The 27,144-nt window shown below is 40.0% G+C and overlaps 1 protein-coding gene across 15 annotated transcripts in view; it reads right to left on the bottom strand.

Annotated features, from left to right (window-relative positions):
* Positions 1-27,144, bottom strand: part of ZNF567 (zinc finger protein 567) — a 54,295-nt gene that overhangs the window by 2,660 nt on the left and 24,491 nt on the right. For 6 of the 15 annotated variants that reach the window (XM_034946569.3, XM_034946574.3, XM_034946568.3 and 3 more), the window contains exons 3-5: positions 24,116-24,190; positions 6,159-6,285; positions 5,804-5,890 (exon numbers count right to left, since the gene is read on the bottom strand). In XM_034946569.3, coding sequence (XP_034802460.1) covers positions 5,804-5,890; positions 6,159-6,285; positions 24,116-24,124 — 223 coding nt within the window. In that variant the 5' untranslated portion in view covers positions 24,125-24,190. Of the gene's footprint in view, positions 1-5,803; positions 5,891-6,158; positions 6,286-24,115; positions 24,191-26,483; positions 26,608-27,144 lie in introns of all 15 variants that reach the window. The other 9 variants (XM_063600186.1, XM_055103083.2, XM_055103084.2 and 6 more) reach the window with 3 other exon arrangements.

The raw sequence follows: 27,144 nt of genomic DNA, 5'->3' as shown, positions 1-27,144 counted from the left end.
GATAAGTGTTCAGAAAAAATGAAGTGAACCTATCAAAAGCATTAAAATATAAGTAGGATGGACAAGAAAAATTAGCAGAAATCTTTGTTTAGCGAAAATACTAGAGGAAAGATTACTTCTGGAGGACACAGATCACCTATAATTATTATTATTATTATTTTTTGAGACAAAGTCTCGCTTTGTCACCCAGGCTGGAGTGCACTGGCGTGATCTCGGCTCACTGCAACCTCTGCCTCCTGGGTTCAAGCGATTCTCCTGCCTCAGCCTCCTGAATAGCTGGGATTACAGGCACGTGCCACCACGCCTAGCTAATTTTTTGTATTTTTAGTAGAGACGGGGTTTCACCATGCTGGCCAGGTTGGTCTCGAACTCCTGACCTCATGATCTGCCCACCTTGGCCTCCCAAAATGCTGGGATTACAGGTATGAGCCACTGTGCCCAGCCGATCACCAATACTTTTATACATACATCCCTAGATGACTGTGGTAAAACACTTCCAGCTGTTCAACCCACCTCCTCTTTCTATGTAGTCAACATTGATTAATTTAGCTTTTAAATTATCAATTCATTTTCTACAGTCTATGCTCTAATCCTCTACATAATTATGTATTATTTTCTCTTATGAATGGAAAATTAGGAAAATACTTCCGATAGCAACTTTAAAAAAGATCAGAATATATTCAATTGCTATATTCAGACTGCTGCTAAATCACTTCTTTCAGAATTGTTCAATAACAAAGCTCTCATGCCTAGTCCTCTTTTCAGTTACTGACTCACTTTTCCAGGTTTAAGACTGGCTTACATCCTTCCCCAATGCAGTAACATTCCTTTATTCCAGTTTTTCATATGGTAGATCAGAATACAAATTTCAAATGGTAGATTGAACAATCTGGTCCTAAATCAGAGTAACTTTAACCTTCATTTCTCTTATAAAAGTATAGCTATTTCTAACTTTACTTACCTTGCAATCATCTATATCTGATGAAGCAATGTTAAAGCTATGCTCAAAAATCTATTTCTTCATTGAGTCCAAGAACTTCAATTCTAACATATACAAGGAATTTCTCCTGTAAACAAAACTATATTGTCTAGATTCATTTTTTATATTCTCACAAGTTTTCAGGGTTGTCCACATACCTGACAGATCTCACCTGTTTATAACAGGTAGTTTTTGCCTCAGTCAGGCCTGATACTTACTGCCCTATATATACCTTACTTATTCCTAATAACACACTTGTGCACACATTCTTTTAATTAATTAGCTTGCCTTGCAGGTTTATTTCTATTTATCTTTAGAGAATCTTCAAAGAAATCATACCATTCCATGATCTCATAAACCCTTCATATATTTCCCCTACCATTTTAAGCTCTATTTCTTTAAAATTTTCAATATAATTATTGCCTAGGAAAACTTTGTTAACAAATCTTTTAACAACCTTACACTTTGACATAAATATTTCATGAAAAATGCAGACTTGATAGTGATCCTTCTTCATAGAAATAAATACTTTATTGGTGATCTTTAAACTCTTTTGGGCTGGGCACGGTTGCTCATGCCTGTAATCCCAGCACTTTGGCAAGCCGAAGCGGGAGGATCACCTGAGGTCAGGAGTTCCAGACCAGCCTGGCCAACATGGTAAAACTGTCCCTACTAAAAATACAAAAAAATCTGGCCGGGCATGGTGGCATGCACCTGTACTCCCAGCTACTCCAGAGGCTGAGTCAGGAGCATTACTTGAACCCGGAAGGCGGAGTTTACAGTGAGCCGAGATTGCGCCACTGCACTCCAGCCTGGACGACAGAACGAGACTCCATCTTAAAAAAAAAAATTTTACACGATCACTGCATAATCATAGTTATGTGGTGTCTGGCAGAATGCAACCACTTCAAGCACAATCTGTAGGGACACAGCATGAGTAGGTACATCTAAAAGGAACTTGCTAGTATATGCTTTCTGAATGGATGAAAAGATATCTCCCTTACATAGCTCCATAAGCAATTAACACAGTAACTACTGAATACCTAACATGTTAATACCACAGTAATGAAGGTTCAAAAGGGATCTTATCTTTGAGGAAAAGAATCCTTAAGAATGTTTGATTCCTTCAAAGAAATGAAGATTCAAAAGGGATCTTATTTTTGAGGGAAAGATCCTTAAGCATCCTTAAAAATCCTTAAGCAAAAACAATTAGGAATGAAATTATATGACTATTCAAGAGTTGTGCACGTTTGTGTTATAGTCAGTAGTTAGGACAGGAATTCAGAAAAAAAGGAAGGTAGATATGATGTGCAGTAATCAAGGAAGATTTCACAGAGAAATCTTGAGACTTAAAAGATATAGTATAAAGGGAGAACACAACACAATGAAAAGTATCTATGTGATGACAAACCCTACATTCATGAACAACAATTAGGAGACTAGATCAAGTGGAAATTATCAAGAATTTTCTCCAAGAGAAAGTTGAAAAGACCAGATGAGGGGTTATTGTGACAGTTCCTGAAAGAAGAGAAATTTCCATTTCATAGAATAAATGATAAAAAATAGGGAAAAACTGATGGTATATTTTGTGAGGAAAGTAACAATATACATTGAATGAATCCAGACAAAACTTAGCACAAAGACAAATGGTAATTCCAGTAATAAATACATGAAATAAGATAGTTGTCATTTTGTATGACGTCAGTGAGAAATCAGAATATGGGAGGATGTCAATATATTTCACAAGCTGATAAACATATTACAAATTGTGAAGAGATCCATAAGAAATGATAAGAGAGACAGAAAAATCAAGTTGACTTTGTAGTAGAAACAAAATAAATTTGAAGGGATTGGGCACGGTGGCTCAGGCCTGTAATCCCAGCACTTTGGGAGGCTGACACGGGCAGATCGCCTGAGGTCAGGAGTTCAAGACCAGCCTGACCAACATGGAGAAGCCCCATCTCTACTAAAAATACAAAATTAGCCGGGTGTGGTGGCTCATGCCTGTAATCCCAGCTAACCAGGAGGCTGAGGCAGAAGAATTGCTTGAACCTGGGAGCCAGAGGTTGCGGTGAGTCAAGATCGCGCCATTGCACTCCAGCCTGGGCAACAAGAACGAAACTCCATCTCTAATAATAATAATAATAATAATTCTTATTATTATTATTTTGAGTTAAATAATAATAATAATTATTATTATTATTTTGAGTTAAATAATGGGAGGCTGGGCACGGTGGCTCATGCCTGTAATCTGAGCACTTTGGGAGGCCGAGGCAGGTGGATCACCTGAGGTCAGGAGGTCGAGAGCAGCCTGGCCAACATGGTGAAACCCCATCTCTACTAAAAATACACAAATTAGCTGGGCATGGTGGTGGGCACCTGTAATCCCAGCAACTCCAGAGGCTGAGGCAGGAGAATCACTTGAACCCAGGAGGTAGAGTTTGCAGTGAGCCGAGACTGAACCACTGCACTCCAGCCTGGGTGGCACAGCAGGACTCCATCTCAAAAATAATAAATAAATAAATAAATAAATAGTGGGAAAAAATTTAAGCGCTGAGAAAGCCAGTGATTTTCATTTCTGACACATTGTCAGAAAATAGGTGAGATGACAGACTGTAGTACGCCTGATGAACTGGAGTGAAGGTAGGAGAAATGTGCTTTGTATGTTGACGTCAGTGCCATCTACATAAAATAAACAACATCAGTCTGAGAATGCATGGAATCATTATAATTGAAAGGTAGATCATGTGAGGGCATATGAGAGAAATGAGACCGAGTGTTAAGTGAAACAATAAACATTTATTTAAAAAAATAAAATCTGTTATGACTATTATATGCCAAGCATTTTTCAGGTGATATGGCCACAGTGGTAAAGAAAACAGGCCAAGTTGTAAATAAGCATTCAAGGAATTAGGATAAGAATTAGTGTTATTTCACTTAAACAAAGGATTGATTGCAGGAATGATGAAAAGCCATGTAAAATGAACCACAAAGGATTTATGGAAGAAAATGGCAACTTTGACTTTATCAACCTGGGTTGTGTTAAGTGAGTTCTAAAATTAATAGCTAAATTTGTAGTGAGAAGGGGAGCTTAGCACAGAAAACAAAGCCAAGGTGGTATGAAGGAAAGGAAATGTTAAGTAAGTAAGGAGAGGACCACTAACCAATAATTTTCTCTTTTTAAAGACAGGCTGAAGAAAGCCTGAAAGAAATCTATTACAATGGTGCCAGGTGCAGTGGCTCAAGCCTGTAATCCCAGCACTTTGGGAGGCCGAGGTGGGCAGATCACAAGGTCAGGAGTTTGAGACCAGCCTGGCCAACATGGTGAAACCCCATCTCTACTAAAAATACAAAAAAGTTAGCCAGGCCTGTTGGTGCGCACCTGTAATCCCAGCTACTTAGGAGGCTGAGGCAGGAGAATCATTTGAACCTGGGAGGCGGAGGTTGCAGTGAGCCAAGATGACATCACTGCATTCCAGCCTGGGCGACAGAGTAAGACTCCATCTCAAAAACAAAAACAAAAAACAACCAATAAATAAATAAATAAATAAACAAACCTTTCCTGACGAAACTTATCACAATGGCAAGATAAGGACTGAGAAGGCTGGAAAAAGATACACGAGCTAATAAAAAAGATCTAAAAGAAAGATGGCTTATGGTACATTCAGAGTGGCATTTGTTTTTGATAATATGAAGCAAACTAGGAAAGAATGTATTTGGGGAGAGTGATATATATATGTATTATTATTTTTTTTGAAATGGAGTCTTGCTCTGTTGCCCAGGCTGGAGTGCAATGGCACGATCTTGGCTCACTGGAACCTCCGCCTACCGGGTTTAAGCAATTCTCCGGCCTCAGCCTCCTGAGTCGCTGGGATTACAGGCATGTGCCACCACACCCAGCTAATTTTTGTATTTTTAGTAGAGACAGGGTTTCATTATGTTGGCCAGGTTGGTTTCAAACTCCTGACCTCAGGTGATCTGCCCGCCTCAGCCTCCCGAAGTGCTAGGATTACAGGTGTGAGCCACCGTGCCCAGCCGGAGAGAGTGATATTTAAAAATCTGGTTCTGTTTTTGTTTTTGAGACAGGGTCTTGGCTCTGTAGCCCAGGCTGGTGTGTAGTGGTATAATCCTAGCTCACTGTAACCTTGAATCCTTGGGCTCAAGTGATTCTCCTACCTCAACCTTCTGAGTAGCTGGAACCACAGGTGTATGCCATCATTCCTGGCTTTTTTTTTTTTTGAGACAGGCTCTTGCTCTGTCTCCCAGGTTGGAGCGGTGCAATCACAGCTGACCACAGACTTGACTTCCTGGGCTCAAGTGATCCTCCCACCTTAGCTTCCTGAGTAGCTGGGACTAAAGGTGCACACCACCATGCCCAGCTAACTTTTGTATTTTTTTTTGTAAAGATGGGGTTTTGCCATGATTCCCAGGCTGGTTGCAAACTCCTGGGCTCAAGGGATCTGCCCATCTTGGCCTCCCAAAGTGCTGGGATGAAAGGTGTGAGCCACCACACCCAACCTTGGCTAATTTTTTATTTTTATCTTTTTGTAGTGATGGGGTCTTACTATGCTGTCCAGGCTGGCTCTGAACTCGTGGCCTCAAGTGATCCTCTCACCTTGGCCTCCCAAATTGTCAGATTATAGGCATGAGCCACCATACCTAGCCTAAAAGTCTGGTTTTGAGTTTTATAGGCATGAAGGTTTTCAGAGGTCAAGAGCCTTTAAAAAAAGATACTCCTGAAACATTTCAAAGGTATCACCCCCACCTGACCCTTTTAAATTTACATTCTGCTAGACTGTGTTTGCCTAGGAGCCAGAAACTCACCCAAGCAGGTATGACCTGCAAATGATGTCCATGGCTCTTCTCCTCGTTCCAACTTGAGGATCACATCAGGTTTGGTCATGTGACACCCTGAAAAGTGAAAAAAAGACTTAAGTTGATTGGGCTATAATACCATTGAAAAATGAGGAAGGGGGCATGTTCAGTACTGCAAATTAAGACACCCATTTGTGTAACAATATAGGTAGCACCTTGCACTGGGCAAGTGAAGACACAATCATTCATTCTGCTAACCAAAAGGAATTCATCACCTCTTATTCCTGAAATTCAAGATTATACACAATTAGGCACTTTGAGAGGAAGTGCATGCTACTAAAGTTTCAAAGAGGATTTTTCTTACCCACAGAGATGAGGTGGCAATAGTTTTCCAACATCACATCCATATATAGAGTCTTCTGAGCATGATCCAGGTGCTGCCACTCCTCCTGAGTGAAGTCCACAGTCACATCATTGAAAGACACTGATCCCTAGAATGGATGGAACTGTAATCAGAACAGGTGGACTTGGCCAGGTACAGTGGCTCACGCCTGTAATCCCAGCACTTTGGGGGGCTGAGGTAGGTGGATCACTTGAGGTCATGAGTTAAAAACCACCCTGGCCAAGATGGTGAAACCCCATGTCTACTAAAAATACAAAAAATTAGCTGGGCATAGTGGTGTGCGCCTGTAATCCCAGTTACATGGGAGGCTGAGGCAGGAGAATAGCTTGAAACCAGGAGGCGGAGGATGCAGTGAGCCCAGATCATGCCACTGCACTCCAGCCTGGGCGACAGAGCAGGACTCTGTCAAAAAAAAAAAAAAAGAAAGAAAAAGAACAGGTGGACTAGATATTGGGAACTACTTTTGACCCTGCTTCCTTGTGGCAGTCATACGAATCCTAACATAGAAAGACTACAATTTTCCCTGTTTTATGATTTATATTGTAGGGAAAACAAAAATCAAGGTAAAAATATCCATCAGTTAGTTTTTAAATAACACATTCTAAGAATATTTACTGTGAAGCCACTTAATGCCAAAAACTGTATTTATTTATGGAAGTGCCAAGACAAACACTGTTTATGCTCAGAAGTTACCAGAGGCATGTAACACATACTTGCAAGAAAATGTAAGTAAACACAAACCTGCAAGAAGGTGTCACAGGTACAATAAAGAAGTATGTACAAGATACAGCATGTATCACAAAGGTAGAACAATTTCTCAGGCTTCACTAAGGAGGAAAATTGTATGTGCATGGTGAGATTTTTCAGCATGCAGCAATAACAGAGTAAAACAGTCAGGGAAACTTTCCCTCAGATAATAATTATAAAATGTGCACATGCCATACAATAAACAACTAATAGCACTGGAAAGCAACCAAAACAGGCAGAAACTGAAAAAGAGCTTATCCTTGAAGGATAGCAACTGCAATGTACTAATTTTGTGGCTGTTTTTGCATCACGGTACCTGAAACCCCACAGCTCTCATGGCATAAAACCACCACTTACTTCCTCAAAGGTGACGGGAGGACAGAAACGAGAGCTTGAGGCTGGGCATGGTGGCTCATCTGAGGTCAGGAGTTCAAAACCAGCCCAGCTAACATGGCAAGACCCTGTCTCTACTAAAAATACAAAAATTAGCTGGGTGTGGTGGTGGGTGCCTGTAATCCTAGCTACTTGGGAGGCTGAGGCAGTATAATCGCTTGAACCCGGGAGATGGAAGTTGTAGTGAGCCGAGATTGTGCCACTGCACTCCAGTCTGGGTGACAGAGAGAGACTGTGTCACACACACACACACACACACACACACACACACAAAGTGAGAGCTGGAAATTTAGGTTAATTCTGGAAGCGAGGGAACTACAGAAAGGATGAAAATGAAAATCTGAGCATAAACTCTGCCAAACTCCTGGTTGATAAAATATGCATGTGTTGGAGAGATCACCGAGGGCTTACCAAAAAGCAGGCAGAAATACAACAGAAAAGAATCTTGAAAAATAAAAGTGCACCTAGTAAGATTCTAAGGCTTCTGCTTCTTGACTGATGGTATTCCACAACCTGCTCATAGCCCAAGAAGAATAAAACTTAAGGCTTACGGGATTAAGGTGTCAGAGCTTGGACTGACAAAGCAGCAGGAAGTGTAGAGGGTAAAACTTGAAAAAGAGAAATGCAGGACGTAAGCCCCCAAATCTAAACACTCACCAATTCCTTGACTGAGAGAAAAGCAGATGAACACAAGAGAGAACCTATCTGCTTTCAGGAGGTTAGGGTAAAAGGCAGCAGCCAGAAGCTTGAAGAACTAAGAGGATATATCAGCTGCTTTACACTGAGCAGGAAGACAAAGTTTGATGTTTGATTACAAGCAAGCTAATTGCCTACTAATAATAATAATAATTCTCAGAAGAACATAACAGATATAACAGAATTCAGATTACAATACTATTTATGATGTCCAGTTTTCTAGCAAAAATTACTAAACATGCAAACAAAACAAAACAAAAAGGAGTGGGGGGAATAAAACCTGTAGTCACAAAAAGACAATCACAGAAACTAACTCCTAGTGGGCCCTGATGTCGGATTTTGCCAAAAAAAAAAAAAAAAAAGTCTTCAAAGTAGCTGTTCTAAATGTATTCAAAGAAATAACTGAAATAAAAAATTAACTAGAGAAGCTCGATAGGAGCGCAGAAATAGAGAATCAGTATCTGTGTAAATCAATCAAGAGAAAGTAAGTAATCTGAACAGAAAGAAAAAAGAATCATGAAAAATGAACAGACTCACAAAGATCCATAGGTCATATTCAGAAATCCAACATGGATATAATTAGAGTCCCAGAATGGGGAGAGAAAAAGAAAAGGGCATAAATAAATTTTATGGAAATAATGGCCTAACTCCAAACTTGGCAAGAACTTTTAATTTACATATTCAAACAGTTTAATTAGCCCTAAAAGGATAAACACCAAAGAAAACCACACTTAGCCAAATCCTAATTAAACTGCTACACAGCCAATAATTCTACATGCAGCAAAACTATATATTCAAAATGAAGGCAACATAAAGATATTTTCAGATAAAACCTAGAGAATTCATCACCAGCAGGAATGCACCATCAAAAATACTAATAGGCTGGGTGTGGTGGCTTACTTCTGTAATCTGGGCACTTTGGAGGGCTGAGGCAGGAAGACTGCTTGAAGCTAGGAGTTTGAGATCAGCCTGGGCAACATCACCAGCAGGACTGCACCATCAAAAATGCTAATAGGCTGGGCGTGGTGGCTTACTTCTGTAATCCGGGCACTTTGTGGGGCTGAGGCAGGAAGACTGCTTGAAGCCAGGAGTTTGAGATCAGCCTGGGCAACAAAGTGAGATCTCCATCTCTGGAGTGGGGGAAGGGGAAGGGGTGGTGGGGCCTAAAGGAAATTCTTCAGGCTTAAGGTAAAAATAACACTAAGGTCTTTAGGAAGGTATGAAGAAAATAAGAAAAATTGTAAGAGTATAAATATTCATTTCCTTTCTTCTTTATGAGATATGACTGTTTCAAGCAGCAGTCAGGGAATGTCTTCTGCTATTTTAGCATGAAAGCAACCATAGATAATATGTAAATAAATGAGCAAAGGTGTTTCAGTAAAACTTAGTTATGGACACTAACATTTAAATTTCATGAAGTTTTAGTGTGTCAGGAATATTTTTTCTTGTAAATGTTTTCAAACATTTCAAATGCAAAGACAATTCTTAGCTCACAATCTGTACAAAATAGGAAACAGGCTGGACTTTGGCCTGTGGACTATAGACCCTTCTAATACCACTTATTGCAAACATAAATATCATATACATGGCAAACAAAAAAGTAAAAGACAGGCATTAATAAATGAAACTATAATGTGGCAAGATTGATATATTTTTACCATAACTAATTTAATATTAACCTTAAGAAAATCCTGGTAAGTTGAAGATCCATACTGTAATCCTAGGGCAATCACACAAAAAATGCAAACGCATAACTAAAAAGCTAACAGAGGAATGAAATGAATCATTAAAACGTATGTGACTGACACAAAATACAACAGAACGTAGGAACAGATAAGCAAGAACGGGTTAGGAGGAATTTAAATGCATATTACGAAGTGAATGAAGCCACTCTGAAAAGGCTACATGGTATATAGTCTTCCAGATTCTAACCAAATGGCATTCTGCAAAAGGCAACATTTTGGAGAGAGTACAAAGATCAGTGGTTTCCAGGGGGTAGCAGGGAGGGAGGGATAAATAGGCAGAGCAAAGAGGATTTTTAGGGCAGTGAAACCATTTTGTAAGATAATATAATGGTGAATATGTGCCATTATATATTTGTCAAAACCCACATTATCAATATCAATACTGAACCCTAATGTAAACTATGAATTTTGGGTGAAAATAATGTGTTAATGTAGCTCCAGGAATCGGACTAAATTAGCCGTAGACCAAAATGCTGCTCTTGACCTACACTAACAAAAACTTAAAAGCAAGCCTCAAAAGGATCAAAATGGACTGAAGTAACTTAATTCTTTAATGTAACATAACAAAATCCAGCATTCAGCAATTTAAAATTCAAGTAAAAAATTTCCAAGCATGCAAAATAGGACTAATATTCATGAGGGAAAAAAAATGATTAAAAGAAACAGACCCAGAAATGACAGAGGTGATGGATTTAACAAACAAGATGGGCTGGGCACAGTGGCTCATGCCAGTAATTCCAGAACTCTGGGAAGCTGAGGCAGAAAGATCACTTGAGCCCAGGAGACCAGCCTGGGCAACATAGCAAAACCCTGTCTCTACAAAAAATTTAAAAATTAGCTAGGTGTGGTGGCACACACCTGTGGTCCCAGCTACACTGGAGACTGAGGTGGGGGGATCGCTTGAGCCCAGGAGTTAGAGGCTGCAGTGAGCTCTGATTGTACCACTGCACTCCAGCCTGGGCAACAGAGTCTCAAACAAACAAACGAAAAACAAGGATGTTAAAACAGGATTATTATAGGCCGGGCGCAATGGCTCACGCCTGTAATCCCAGCACTTTGGGAGGTCTAGGCAGGCGGATCACCTGAGGTCAGGAGTTCGAGACCAGCCTGGACAAAATGGTGAAATCCCAATCTCCACTAAACATACAAAAATTAGCCGGGCATGGTGGCAGGTGCCTGTAATCCCAGCTACTCGGGAGGCTGAGGCAGGAGAATCACTTAAACCCGGAAGGCAGAGGTTGCAGTGAGCTGAGATCACACCATTGCACTCTAGCCTGAGCGACAAGAGTAAAACTCCGTTTCAACAACAACAACAACAAAACAGGATTATAAACGTACTCCATAAGCTCAAGAATGTAGAAAAAAAGATAAACATGAGAGAAATGGAAGATATAAAAAGGATCAAAGAAAAGTTCTAGAGAAGAAAAATACATGACATGAAAAATACAACGGGTGGTAGTAACAACAGATTACACATTGAAGAAAGAAAAGATCAGTGAACTTGAAGAGAAAGAAAGCAATATAAACTATGCAAAATGCTTTCACAGTTGGCTGAGTTCCAATAAAACTCTACAAAACCAGGCATCATGCCTGACTTAGCTCAAATGCAATGGTTTGCCAACCTCTGGCCTAGAGCAACCACTAAAAAACAAAACAAACAAGAAAATAAAGAAGTACTTCTAATAAGTGAATAAATAATACAGAAACAAATGAAATCATAAAAAATTTCTCAATCTAAAAAAAAGAAAACATAATTGGAAAAAATAGGAAGATGGCATATTTAAATTCAACTATATTGATAATTACATTGAATGGACTAAAAACTCCAATTAAAAGATAAGAGTATCAGATTGGAGGAAAAAAGAAAAACCAAACCATCTACTAGCTGTACCAGATTAACTATAAACGTTAAAACATAGGTAAATAAAAGTATAAAGGATGGGCAAGGTGCAGTGGCTCACACCTATAATCCCAGCACTTTGGGAGGCCAGGCAGGAAGATCACTTGGACCCAGGAGTTCAAGACCAGCCTAGGCAACATAGTGAGACCCCACCTCTATAAAAAATTTAAAAATCAGCCAGATGAGGTGGCACATGCCTGTAGTCCTAGCTACTCAGGTGGCTACAGTGGGAGGATTGCTGGATCCTGGGAGGTTGATTGCACCACTGCACTCCAGTCTGGGTGACAGAACAAGATCCTGTCTCAAAAAACAAAACAAAAACAAACAAAAAAAAACCAACAGTAAAAAGGATGGAAATCAGGTATATCATATACTATAGTTTGAATGTGTCCCCTCTAAAATTCAGGTGTAGGCCAGGCACAGTGGCTCACACCTGTAATCCTAGCACTTTGGGAGGCCAAGGCAGGCGGATTGCTTGAACCCAAAAGCTCAAGACCAGCCTAGGCAACATGGTGAAATTGTGTCTCTATAAAAAATAGAAAAATTAGCTGGCATGGTGTCACATGCCTGTAGTATCAGCTACTCAGGAGGCTGACGTGAGAGGATCGCGTGAGCCCAGGATGTTGAGGCTGAAGTGAGCCATGATTGTGCCACTGAAATCCAGCCTGGGCTACAAAGCGAGGCCCTATCTCGAAACAAAAACCAAACAACATTCAGGTGTTGCCAATGTGATAGTATTACGAAGTAGGGCCTTTAATACGTGATTAGGCCAGTCATTAAGATTTCTCCCTTTGTGAATGGGATTAAGGCCCTTGTAAAAGGGGCTTCATGTAGCATGTGGCTGGCTTGTACTTTTGCCATGTGAGGACATGGCCTCAAGGTGCCATCTTGGAAGCAGAGAACAGACCTCACCAGACACCCAAACCTGCCTGAATCTTTATCTTGGACCTCCCAGCCTCCAGAATTGTGAGAAAATTTATTTTTGTTCTTCATAAATTATCCAGTTTCAGGCATTCTGTTATAGCAGCACAAAGAACAAAGACACCATACAATCATAAGATAGTTAGAATGGCTATAAAAATATTAACCAAAATAGATTTCAGGACAATATTATTTAGAATATTATCATGGATTAATTGAAGCATTTCATAATAATAGGGCAGGGTGAATTCATGAGAGGATACAACAATCCTAAATATAAATGCATCTAAAAACAAAGCTTAGTTATAATAGAAGATTTCAACTTTCTTCCTTCAGTCATTGCTTTAACAGACTGAAGAACAATAAGAATACAGAAAACTTTCAACACAATCAACCAATTTAATCTCACTGATATTTACAGGGTACACCCAATGACATCAGAATATGCATTCTTTACAAGGGCACAGAGAACACTGACCAAATTAAACTGTACTCTGTGCTATAAAAGAAGTCTCCATAAATTTAGGAAGACATCATATAGACTCTGCTCTGACTGCAACAGAATTAAACTAGAACCAGTTACAGGAAGCTATTTGGAAAATCCCCAAATATTTGGAAATTAAACACATTTCTAAATAACCAATGAGTAAAAAACAAACATGAGAAAATTAGAAAATATTTTCAACTGAATAAGAAAATGCAACATGTCAAAACTTGGGAACCCTTTAAATAGTGCTTACAGAGAAATTTATAGCATTTAAAGCTTCTATTAGAAAAAAAGAAATGTCTTAACTCAATGTACACTTCCATCTATGTAAGAATTGGAAAAGAAGAGCTAATTATACCCAAAGTCATGAGAGGGAAAGGAAATACAAAATAAAAGAGGAGAAATGAGGAAACAAAAATACTAGAAGAAATCAATGAAACTAAAAGCTGCTATGGTACTTTGAAAAGATCAACTACATTGATATACCTGTAGCCAAAGAACCAGGGGGAAAATGGGGAGATACAAATCATCAATAACAAGAATAAAAAAGGGGTATTGTTACAGATTATACAAACATCAAAAGGATAAAAACAGCAACAACTTTATGCCAATACGTTTTACAACTTAGATGAACTGAACAAATTCCTAGACAGTCACAAACTACAAAAGCTCATTGAATTAAAAGAAAAACTGACAACCTGAACAGTCTTCATTCTATTACCAAAATTGAACTACTGGTTAAACATCTTTCCACAAAGAAATCTCCAAGTCAGATAGATGGCTTCACAGTGAATTCTAACAAACGTTTAAGAAATAATACCAATTCTATATAAATTCTTTCAGAAAATAATAAGAGGAGAGAATACAACCCAATTCATTTATGAGATAGCATTACCCTGACATCAAACAGAAAAACTATACATTAGATCCATTATGAACCACAGACAAGAAAAATCAGTAACAACATATTAGCAAATTCATCATATTTAATATATAAAACAATATATACAAAAGTATTATATCATGACCAAGTGGAGTTTATCCCAGGACAACTAAATTTTTCAAAAATCAATCAACATAATTCATTATAGTAATATTAAAAAAAGAAAAAAGCCATATAATGTGAAAAACCAATAGATGAAGAAACACTTTTTTTGTTTTTTGTTTTGTTTTGAGACGGAGTTTTACTCTTTGCTGCCCAGGCTGGAGTGCAGTGGCACCATCGTGGCTCACTGCAACCTCTGCCTCCTGGGTTCAAGCGATTCTCCTGTCTCAGCCTCCTGAGCAAGTAGGATTACAGGCACCCACCACATCCAGATAATTTTTTTTGTATTTTTGTATGTTGCCCAGGCCAGTCTTGAACTCCTGGCTCAAGTGATTCACCTGCCCTGGCCTCCCAAAGTGCTGAGATTACAGGCATGAGCCACCACACCTGGCCCAGGAAAACTTTTGAGAAAATTTAACACTCATTCATGATAAAAACTATCAGCAAACTGGAATGTCTTCAATCATTTAAAAAGAAATTCCAGGCCAAATAGGAACAGCTCTGGTCTACAGCTCCCAGCGCGAGCGACGCAGAAGACAGGTGATTTCTGCATTTCCATCTGAGGTACCGGGTTCATCTCACTAAGGAGTGCCAGACAGTGGGCGCAGGACTGGGTGCAGCGCACCGTGCATGAGACGAAGCAGGGCGAGGCATTGCCTCACTCGGGAAGCGCAAGGGGTCAGGATGTTCCCTTTCCTGGTCAAGGAAAGGGGTGACAGATGGCACCTGGAAAATCGGGTCACTCCCACCCGAATACTGCGCTTTTCTGATGGGCTTAGGAAACGGGGCACCAGGAGATTATATTCCGCACCTGGCTCGGAGGGTCCTACGCCCACGGAGTCTCGCTGATTGCTAGCACAGCAGTCTGAGATCAAACTGCAAGGCGGCAGCGAGGCTGGGGTAGGCGTGCCCTCCATTGTCCAGGCTCACTTAGGTAAACAAAGCAGCCGGGAAGCTCGAACTGGGTGGAGCCCACCACAGCTCAAGGAGACCTGCCTGCCTTGGTAGGCTCCACCTCTGGAGGCAGGGCACAGACAAACAAAAAGACAGCAGTAACCTCTGCAGACTTAAATGTCCCTGTCTGACAGCTTTGAAGAGAGCAGTGGTTCTCCCAGCATGCAGCTGGAGATCTGAGAACGGGCAGACTGCCTCCTCAATTGGCTCCCTGACCCCTGACCCCTGAGCAGCCTAACTGGGAGGCACCCCTCCCCCCCAGTAGGGGCAGACTGACACCTCACACGGCCGGGTACTCCTCTGAGACAAAACTTCCAGAGGACCGATCAGACAGCAGCATTCGCGGATCACGAAAATCCACGGTTCTGCAAACACTGCTGCTGATACCCAGGCAAACAAGGTCTGGAGTGGACCTCTAGCAAACTCCAACAGACCTGCAGCTGAGGGTCCTGTCTGTTAGAAGGAAAACTAACAAACAGAAAGGACATCCACACCAAAAACCCATCTGTACATCACCATCATCAAAGACCAAAAGTAGATAAAACCACAAAGATGGGGAAAAAACAGAGCAGAAAAACTGGAAACTCTAAAAAGCAGAGCACCTCTCCTCCTCCAAAGGAACACAGTTCCTCATCAGCAACAGAACAAAGCTGGACGGAGAATGACTTTGACGAGTTGAGAGAAGAAGGCTTCAGACGATCAAACTACTCCGAGCTACAGGAAGAAATTCAAACCAAAGGCAAAGAAGTTGAAAACTTTGAAAAAAATTTAGACGAATGTATAACTAGAATAACCAATACAGAGAAGTGCTTAAAGGAGCTGATGGAGCTGAAAGCCAAGGCTCAAGAACTACGTGAAGAATGCAGAAGCCTCAGGAGCCGATGCGATCAACTGGAAGAAAGGGTATCAGTGATGGAAGATCAAATGAATGAAATGAAGCGAGAAGGGAAGTTTAGAGAAAAAAGAATAAAAAGAAATAAACAAAGCCTCCAAGAAATATGGGACTATTTGAAAAGACCAAATCTACGTCTGATTGGTGTACCTGAAAGTGACAGGGAGAATGGAACCAAGTTGGAAAACACTCTGCAGGATATTATCCAGGAGAACTTCCCCAATCTAGCAAGGCAGGCCAACATTCAGATTCAGGAAATACAGAGAATGCCACAAAGATACTCCTCGAGAACAGCAACTCCAAGACACATAATTGTCAGATTCACCAAAGTTGAAATGAAGGAAAAAATGTTAAGGGCAGCCAGAGAGAAAGGTCGGGTTACCCACAAAGGGAAGCCCATCAGACTAACAGCGGATCTCTCGCCAGAAACTCTACAAGCCAGAAGACAGTGGGGGCCAATATTCAACATTCTTAAAGAAAAGAATTTTCAACCCAGAATTTCATATCCAGCCAAACTAAGCTTCATAAGTGAAGGAGAAATAAAATACTTTACAGACAAGCAAATGCTGAGAGATTTTTGTCACCACCAGGCCTGCCCTAAAAGAGCTCCTGAAGGAAGCACTAAACGTGGAAAGGAACAACCAGTACCAGCCGCTGCAAAATCATGCCAAAACGTAAAGACCATCGAGACTAGGAAGAAACTGCATCAACTAACGAGCAAAATAACCAGCTATCATCATAATGACAGGATCAAATTCACACATAACAATATTAACCTTAAATGTAAATGGACTAAATGCTCCAATTAAAAGACACAGACTGGCAAATTGGATAAAGAGTCAAGACCCATCAGTGTGCTGTATTCAGGAAACCCATCTCACGTGCAGAGACACACATAGGCTCAAAATAAAAGGATGGAGGAAGATCTACCAAGCAAATGGAAAACAAAAAAAGGCAGGGGTTGCAATCCTAGTCTCTGATAAAACAGACTTTAAACCAACAAAGATCAAAATAGACAAAGAAGGCCATTACATAATGGTAAAGGGATCAATTCAACAAGAAGAGCTAACTATCCTAAATATATATGCACCCAATACAGGAGCACCCAGATGCATAAAGCAAGTCCTGAGTGACCTACAAAGAGACTTAGACTCCCACACAATAATAATGGGAGACTTTAACACCCCACTGTCAACATTAGACAGATCAACGAGACAGAAAATTAACAAGGATACCCAGGAATTGAACTCAGCTCTGCACCAAGCGGACCTAATAGACATCTACAGAACTCTCCACCCCAAATCAACAGAATATACATTTTTTTCAGCACCACACCACACCTATTCCAAAATTGACCACATAGTTGGAAGTAAAGCTCTCCTCAGCAAATGTAAAAGAACAGAAATTATAACAAACTGTCTCTCAGACCACAGTACAATCAAACTAGAACTCAAGATTAAGAAACTCACTCAAAACCGCTCAACTACATGGAAACTGAACAACCTGCTCCTGAATGACTACTGGGTACATAATGAAATGAAGGCAGAAATCAAGATGTTCTTTGAAACCAATGAGAACAAAAACACAACATACCAGAATCTCTGGGACACATTCAAAGCAGTGTGTAGAGGGAAATTTATAGCACTAAATGCCCACAAGAGAAAGCAGGAAAGATCCAAAATTGACACCCTAACATCACAATTAAAAGAACTAGAGAAGCAAGAGCAAACACATTCAAAAGCTAGCAGAAGGCAAGAAATAACTAAAATCAGAGCAGAACTGAAGGAAATAGAGACCAAAAAAACCCTTCAAAAAATTAATGAATCCAGGAGCTGGTTTTTTGAAAGGATCAACAAAATTGATAGACCGCTAGCAAGACTAATAAAGAAAAAAAGAGAGAAGAATCAAATAGACGCAATAAAAGATGATGAACGGGATATCACCACCGATCCCATAGAAATACAAACCACCATCAGAGAATACTACAAACACCTCTACGCACATAAACTAGAAAATCTAGAAGAAATGGATAAATTCCTCGACACATACACTCTTCCAAGACTAAACCAGGAAGAAGTTGAATCTCTGAATAGACCAATAACAGGATCTGAAATTGTGGCAATAATCAATAGCTTACCAATCAAAAAGAGTCCAGGACCAGATGGATTCACAGCCGAATTCTACCAGAGGTACAAGGAGGAACTGGTACCATTCCTTCTGAAACTATTCCAATCAATAGAAAAAGAGGGAATCCTCCCTAACTCATTTAATGAGGCCAGCATCATCCTGATACCAAAGCCGGGCAGAGACACAACCAAAAAAGAGAATTTTAGACCAATATCCTTGATGAACATTGATGCAAAAATCCTCAATAAAATACTGGCAAACCGAATCCAGCAGCACATCAAAAAGTTTATCCACCATGATCAAGTGGGCTTCATCCCTGGGATGCAAGGCTGGTTCAATATACACAAATCAATAAATGTAATCCAGCATATAAACAGAACCAAAGGCAAAAACCACATGATTATCTCAATAGATGCAGAAAAGGCCTTTGACAAAATTCAACAGCCCTTCATGCTAAAAACTCTCAATAAATTAGGTATTGATGGGACGTATCTCAAAATAATAAGAGCTATCTATGACAAACCCACAGCCAATATCATACTGAATGGGCAAAAACTGGAAGCACTCGCTTTGAAAACTGGCACAAGACAGGGATGCCCTCTCTCACCACTCCTATTCAACATAGTGTTGGAAGTTCTGGCCAGGGCAATTAGGCAGGAGAAGGAAATAAAGGGTATTCAATTAGGAAAAGAGGAAGTCAAATTGTCCCTGTTTGCAGACAACACGATTGTATATCTAGAAAACCCCATTGTCTCAGCCCAAAATCTCCTTAAGCTGATAAGCAACTTCAGCAAAGTCTCAGGATACAAAATCAATGTACAAAAATCACAAGCATTCTTATACACCAATAACAGACAAACAGAGAGCCAAATCATGAGTGAACGCCCATTCACAACTGCTTCAAAGAGAATAAAATACTTAGGAATCCAACTTACAAGGGATGTGAAGGACCTCTTCAAGGAGTAACTACAAACCACTGCTCAATGAAATAAAAGAGGATACAAACAAATGGAAGAACATTCCATGCTCATGGGTAGGAAGAATCAATATCGTGAAAATGGCCATACTGCCCAAGGTAATTTATAGATTCAATGCCATCCCCATCAAGCTACCAATGACTTTCTTCACAGAATTGGAAAAAACTACTTTAAAGTTCATATGGAACCAAAAAAGAGCCCGCATCGCCAAGTCAATCCTAATCCGAAAGAACAAAGCTGGAGGCATCACGCTACCTGACTTCAAACTATACTACAATGCTACAGTAACTAAAACAGCACGGTACTGGTACCAAAACAGAGATATAGATCAATGGAACAGAACAGAGCCCTCAGAAATAACGCCACTTATCTACAACTATCTGAGCTTTGACAAACCTGAGAAAAACAAGCAATGGGGAAAGGATTCCCTATTTAATAAATGGTGCTGGGAAAACTGGCTAGCCATATGTAGAAAGCTGAAACTGGATCCCTTCCTTACACCTTATACAAAAATTAATTCAAGATGGATTAAAGACTTAAACGTTAGACCTAAAACCATAAAAACCCTAGAAGAAAACCTAGGCAATACCATTCAGGACATAGGCATGGGCAAGGACTTCATGTCTCAAACACCAAAAGCAATGGCAACAAAAGCCAAAATTGAAAATGGGATCTAATTAAACTAAAGAGCTTCTGCACAGCAAAAGAAACTACCATCAGAGTGAACAGGCAACCTACAAAATGGTAGAAAATTTTTGCAACCTACTCATCTGACAAAGGGCTAATATCCAGAATCTATAATGAACTCAAACAAACTTACAAGAAAAAAACAAACAACCCCATCAAAAAGTGGGCAAAGGATATGAACAGACACTTCTCAAAAGAAGACATTTATGCAGCCAAAAGACACATGAAAAAATGCTCATCATCACTGGCCATCAGAGAAATGCAAATCAAAACCACAATGAGATACCATCTCACACCAGTTAGAATGGCAATCATTAAAAACTCAGGAAACAACAGGTGCTGGAGAGGATGTGGAGAAACAGGAACACTTTTACACTGTTGGTGGGACTGTAAACTAGTTCAACCATTGTGGAAGTCAGTGTGGCGATTCCTCAGGGATCTAGAACTAGAAATACCATTTGACCCAGCCATCCCATTACTGGGTATATACCCAAAGGACTATAAATCATGCTGCTATAAAGACACATGCACACGTATGTTTACTGCGGCACTATTCACAATAGCAAAGACTTGGAACCAACCCAAATGTCCAACAATGATAGACTGGATTAAGAAAATGTGGCACATATACACCACGTAATACTGTGCAGCCATAAAAAATGATGAGTTCATGTCCTTTGTAGGGACATGGATGAAATTGGAAATCATCATTCTCCGTAAACTATCACAAGGACAAAAAACCAAACACCGCATGTTCTCACTCATAGATGGGAAATGAACAATGAGAACACACGGACACAGGAAGGGGAACATCACACTCTGGGGACTGTTGGGGGGTGGGGAGAGGGGGGAGGGATAGCATTAGGAGATATACCTAATGCTAAATGATGAGTTAATGGGTGCAGCACACCAGCATGGCACATGTATACATATGTAACTAACCTGCACATTGTGCACATGTACCCTAAAACTTAAAGTATAATAAAAAAAAAAAATCAAAAGCAAAAAAAAAAAAAAAAAAGAAATTCCAGCCAGACATGGTGGCTCACACCTGTAATCCCAATACTTGGGGAAGCCAAGGCGGGCAGAACACTTGAGGCCAGAGTTCAAGACCAGCCTCGCCAATATGGTGAAATGCCGTCTCTACTAAAAATACAAAAATTAGGCCAGCATGGTGGTGCATGCCTGTAATCCCAGCTACGTGGGAGGCTGACGCACCAGAATCGCTTGAACCTGGGAGGCAGAGGTTGCAGTGAGCTGAGATCCACCACTGCACTCCAGCCTGGATGACAGGACAAGACTCTGTCTCAAGAAAAAAAAAAAAAGAAAAAAAAATCCTAATCCTATAGCTAATATCAAACTTAATAATGAAAAACAATGCCTTTCGCCTAAGTTGGGCACAAGACAAGAAAGTCTGTTCTTAGAACTTCTACTCAACATTGTACTGAAGGTTCCAGACAATGTAGTAAGGAAAGGCAGAAATGAAGGGAATATAGATTAGAAAGAAAGAAAACAGTCATTATTCACATATGACAGGATTGTCCATATAGAAAATCCTAAGAATCTACCAAAAAAAAATTACTAGAATAAGAGAGTTTTGAAAGGTTGCAGGTCAAGATAAAAAAATCAATTGCATTTTCACATACTAGCAATAAACAGTGGGAAATTTAAATAAAAATGAACACCATTTACAGCAGCATTAAAAAATATCCAAGGATATAAAAAACATTTACAAGACTGGTACACTGAAAGGAACATTACTGAGAGAATTTAAGGAAGATCTAAATAAAAGGAGATGTGCATCATGTTCATTAACTGGAAAACTCTATTAGCATTAATTATTATTCTCGTATTTAAACTGTTATAAGCATTTTAACATTTTCTTGTCTCCTAATGAAATGTCTATATACATTCCTCTAAGGCACTTTCCATCTGATGCTATAAAGAATAAAATTGGGAGTAACCGTTTAGTGTTATTGGTACAGAATTTCTATGTGAAATGAAGAAAAACAGTTCCAGAAATAGATAGTGGTGACAGTTACACAACTTGTGAACGTACTTAATGGCTTTGAATTACACGCTAAAAAATGGTTAAAACGGTAAGCTCTCTGTTATGTATATTTTACCATAATAAAAAGTTAAACACAAAAGCACAGAAAACAAAAATATGTAAGCAAGCATTGGGGTGAGCCCTTGGAGAAGTGGAAAATAAGTGAAGATGTTAAATGGGAAGACAAGTGACCACTATGAGAAAGGAACCCAATGGTGCAAGATGTGCTTTGTTAAACAGATGCTTGAAGGCAGCATGCTCGTTAAGAGTCATCACCACTCCCTAATCTCAAGTACCCAGGGACACAAACACTGCGGAAGGCCGCAGGGTCCTCTGCATAGGAAAACCAGAGACCTTTGTTCACTTGTTTATCTGCTGACCCTCCCTCCACTATTGTCCTATGACCCTGCCAAATCCCCCTCTGTGAGAAACACCCAAGAATGATCAATAAAATAAAATAAAATTAAATTAAATTAAAAAAAAAAAAGAGAAAGGAACCCAAATAAAGATGGTATCAGTGGAGGATGGAGGGAACTGTGGTAAGAGGAACAGAATTTACCACTCAATAGTTTTGCAGTGAATGGGAGACTTTTAACTCATGTTGGCTGTATTGGCAGGTGGGTAGGAGTTGGGGCCCTAACCAGATTGGAAAAAAACAAAAGGATAGGATGGGCAGAAGGAGACAATGAGGTGAATCTCAGACATGTGCATGAAGGATCTGTGGAACATGTAGGTGGCGATATCTAGCTGGAGGCTGGATATATAGTTTCAACAATACATCAAAAAAGACAGAGGTTTAGAATTAAAATTACTTGAGCATCATTAGAATAATAGTGGTAGGTAGTGAACAGGAGAGTGTAAATAGAAGAAAACCAATACAGAATCTGGAGAACACCAGTATTTAAGAGGTCCAGATACGAAGATAAATGTTCTGACTGAAACAAGAAAGAGTAGTGTCTTTGAAACCAGAAGCAGAATATTTTAGGAGTTACACTTCTAGTTTAGTATGGCAGTCTATACAAATATATTTACTTCTACATCCAAACATAAAATTGGAAGAAATGTGAAAATAGAAATAAATCTAGAATACAATTAATATACTAAGAAGGTGTTATTGGAAGGCCACAGATTTTTAGAAATTGTTAGCAGCTGTGAGCAAAACTGAAGGTAGAGAAGAAACACAAGATTCTCAGTTCTTTGTATAAGTTGCCAATCATGTTTCCATCCTCAAAGCCTCAACACAAGACTTCTTGCTACTTACTAATTCTATATAAATTCTGTCAATTTCACTACCATCTTGACTCCAGTCTGTGGATGCAATAAAGCCTTATATATTTTTTTAATCTACACAAGACAGGTTCATTCAGTAATACATTTTCATTTAGTTCAAGGAAATGCATTTTTGTCCCTGCATAGCTTCTGGAAGAAGACTGAGAGAGGAGATGGTGAATGATATATCCACTATTTTTTTTTTTTTTAATAAAGAGAGTCTTGTTCTGTCACCCAGGCTGAAGTGCAGTGACATCATGGCTCATTGTAGACCTGACCTCTGGGCTTAAGCCATCCTCCCACCTAAACCTCCCAAATAACTGGGACCACAGGTGCATGCCACTGCACCTGCACTGGGCTAATTTTTTTCTTTTTTTGAGATAGAGTCTCACTCTGACACCCATGCTGGAGTGCAGCAGCATAATCTTCACTCACTGCAACCTCTGCCTCCTGGATTCAAGCAATTATCTTGCCTCAGCCTCCCAACTGGCTGGGATTACAGGTGCCTGCCACCAAGCCCAGCTAATTTTTATATTTTTAGTAGAGACAGCATTTCACCATGTTGGCCAGGCTGGTCTCAAACTTCTGACCTCAGGTGATCTGCCCACCTCGGCCTCCCAAAGTGCTGGGATTACAGGCGTGAGCCACCGCGCCTGGCCAATTTTTTTTTTTTTTAATTTCTGGTGGAGACAAGGATCTCTCTATGTTGCCCAGGCTGGCTGGTCTTGGACTCCTGGACTCAAGCAATTCTCCTGCCTCAGCCTCTCAAAGTGCTGGGAGCAAAGTGCTGTAAAGGTGTGAGCCACCATGCCTGGCCTGGTATATCCACTTAATGTGTCAACATTGGTTAAAATTGGGAGCATTTGTGGAAGGTAGAGTCTTATCTGACCAATATGGGAAGAAGTGAGGACCAGTTTTCTGAAGGGAAAGATAGGTAGGAGGATGTAGGACAAGACCGACACATGCCCAAATATCCTTAAAAAACAAAAAAAAGACTTTCAGAAAGGAGAGAGAAACCATCGCCTTACCTGAGCCATGGTTTTGAGATATGAAAGAGATGACCAGTCCTTCCTTTGGAGTCCTCTTTAGAAAAGAGGCAGTTCCTAAGGAGGCAAAGCCGAGACAAAAAAAGCCACATGAGACCACATGTGCCTCACAGCTCTTATAATTCTATTAAAATTGCCTCCATTTCCCTTGTATTGATCCTTGTCCACTCTGAACATGCCACATAAATATAGATGGGACAACCAGCTAGGCAAATCCTGTTTTATCCCCAAGACCAGAGATACAGGCTTTTGGGGCAGCAGGATGGATTTTGGGCAAGCTCCTCTCCCCTCAAGCACTACCTTTTCTCTCCTAGTCAGCCTACTGTTATTAACTACTTCCAAGCTGCTCTCCGTTAAGGCTGTACCATTCATAGTACTGCCAGCAATATATGAGAATACCTGTCATTCCTCAGTAGTCACTGAGGAATACTACTGATACAAATTTTTTTATGCTTGTCTATCTAACACATGTAAATTGTGGTTCTAGTTTCTAGTTTTCTTACCATGAACAAGAAGCTTCTTTTCATAAGTTTAAAGAATGCTTTTAGCTTCTTATCTGTGGTCTCATCATTTATTTCATTTTCTATTATTTTTATTTTCTGAATTGTTAGACTTCTTTAAAGGAAGGAAATTAATCCTTTATTTTTGTGGTAGGAGTTCCAAATAATTTTTCTTTTTTAGAGACAGGGTCATACTCTGCCATCCAGGCTGGAGTACAGTGGTACTATTCTAGCTCACTGCAACCTCAAACTCCTGAGCTCAAGCAATTCTGTCTCAGCCGCCCAAGTAGCTAGGACGAAAGACACACATCACCACGCCTGGCTAATTTTTAAAATTATTATTATTTTTTGAGATGGGGTCTTGCAATGTTGCTCAGGCTGGTCTCAAACTCCTGGCCTCATGTGCTCCTTCTATATGTGATTACAGGCGTAAGCCATTGTGCCCGGCCCCAAATAATTTTTTATAGTTTCTCATTTGACTGTTTTTTTTCTATGTAAAAGAACAATTTTAAAAATTATTTGGCCATCTAGTTTGGTATCACAAAGTACTCCAGAATCTGTATTTCCTTCAATCATCAAAACTGCCATCTTTATCACATATTTTATGTCCTTCATATATCTAAGTAGAGCTGGGCTTTATATTTATTTCCACTGAACTGTTCGTTTAATTGCCAGGATCACCTTACAGTTATCAGTTTTAAAACAGTTTAGTATCTACTAGGGCTACTTCCTTGACAGTTTTTCTCTCTCAGAATTTTTGGTGTTTATTTTCTCCTAACAATGCTAGAAAGTTCAAACATTTTTATTAAAATTTTAATGGAAATCCATGAAATGTAAGGAAGTTTTGACATTTTATCATGTTGTGTCTTCCTGTCCTTTTATTCAAGTCTTATTTTTATTTTATTTTTGAGACAGGGTCTCACTCTTTGCCTAGGCTAGAATACAGTGGCATGATCATGGCTCACTGCAGCCTCGACTTCCTCAGCTCAAGCAATTCTCCCTCTTGCATAGCAGGGACCATAGGCATGTACCACCCACATCCAGCTAATTATTTTTTAATTTTAATTTTTTTGTTTTTGAGACAGGGTCTCACTCTGTTGCCCAGGATGGAGTGCAGTGGCCTATCACCGCTCATTGCAGCGTCGGCCTCACTGGGCTCAAGTGATCCTCCTATCTCAGCCTCCTGGGTAGCTGGGACTACAGGCGCACGCCATCAAGACTGGCTAATTTTTTTTTTTTTGGTAGAAATGGGGTCTTACTATGTTGCTTAGGCTAGTCTCCAACTCCTGGGCTCAAGCGATCTTCCTGCCTTGGCTTCCCAAAGTGCTGGGATTATAGGTGTGAACCACCGCATACCGCCTGCTCCCAGGGTTGCTGAAAACTTTGAGAAAGAGTAAGTGGCTCACAGGGGCAGGTATGGGATAAGATATTCTGCATGGCTTTGTCCAAAAGGGCCCAGAGTAGGAAACAGAATCCATGCCCAACGACAGGGAATCAGACACCATAGGCACTTCTCAGTCTTGCAGTAGGCTCTTTTTAAAATTTATTTATTTTTATTTTGAAATGATTATAGATCCACAGAAGCTTGCAAAAATAGTGCAGAGAGGTCTCATTCACCTTTCACCTAGTGTCTCCACAATGGTCACATCTTCCATAACCATAGCATATGGTCAAAATCAGAAAACTGGTTGAGCACAGTAGGTAGCTCATGCCTGTAATCCCATCACTTTGGGAGGACAAGGCAGTAAGATCGCATGAGCTTAGGAGTTTGAGACCAGCCTGGGAAACATAGTGAGACTCTGTCTCTACAAAATAAAAATACACAAATTAGCCAGCATGGTGGTGTGTACCTGTAGTCCCAGCTACTCAGGAGTCTGAGGCAGGAGGGTCACTTAAGCCCAGGAGTTTGAGGCTACAATGAACTATGACTGTGCCACTGTACTTCGACCTGGACAACAGTGCAAGACTCTGTCTCTAAAAAATAAAAACAAAAAATCAGAAAATTGTCATTACACAATGCGCCAACTTCTTTCAGATATCAGTAGTTTTCCATGCATTCATTATGTGCGTGTTTTTACCATTTTATCACACATTTAGATTTGTGTCACCACCACCACAATCAAGAGGCAAAACTATTCCATGTAAAGATACCATTTTAAAGTAATTGTTTAAATGACCCATCAATACCACTCCTGAGTATCTATCCATGACAAACAAAGACATGTATCTACAAAAAGACCCGAATGTGAATGTTTGTAGCAGTTTTATTCATAACCACCTCAGAATTGGAAACAACCCAAGTGTGCATCAATGGATACACAGATAAACCAACTGTGTTCCATCCAGACAATGGAATACTACTTTATACTAAGAAGAATGAAGCAATGATACATGCAATAATATGAGTGAATTGCAACATGCAACTGAACTGAGCTCATGCCTGTAATCCCAGCACTTTGGGAAGACAAGGCAGGAGGATTGCATGAGCTCAGGAGTTCGAGACCAGCCTGG

Source organism: Pan paniscus, chromosome 20, assembly GCF_029289425.2.
Source record: "Pan paniscus chromosome 20, NHGRI_mPanPan1-v2.0_pri, whole genome shotgun sequence".
NCBI lineage: Eukaryota > Metazoa > Chordata > Mammalia > Primates > Hominidae > Pan > Pan paniscus.
Note: the sequence above shows the minus strand (reverse complement) of the source record. Positions and strands in the feature narration are given on the sequence as shown.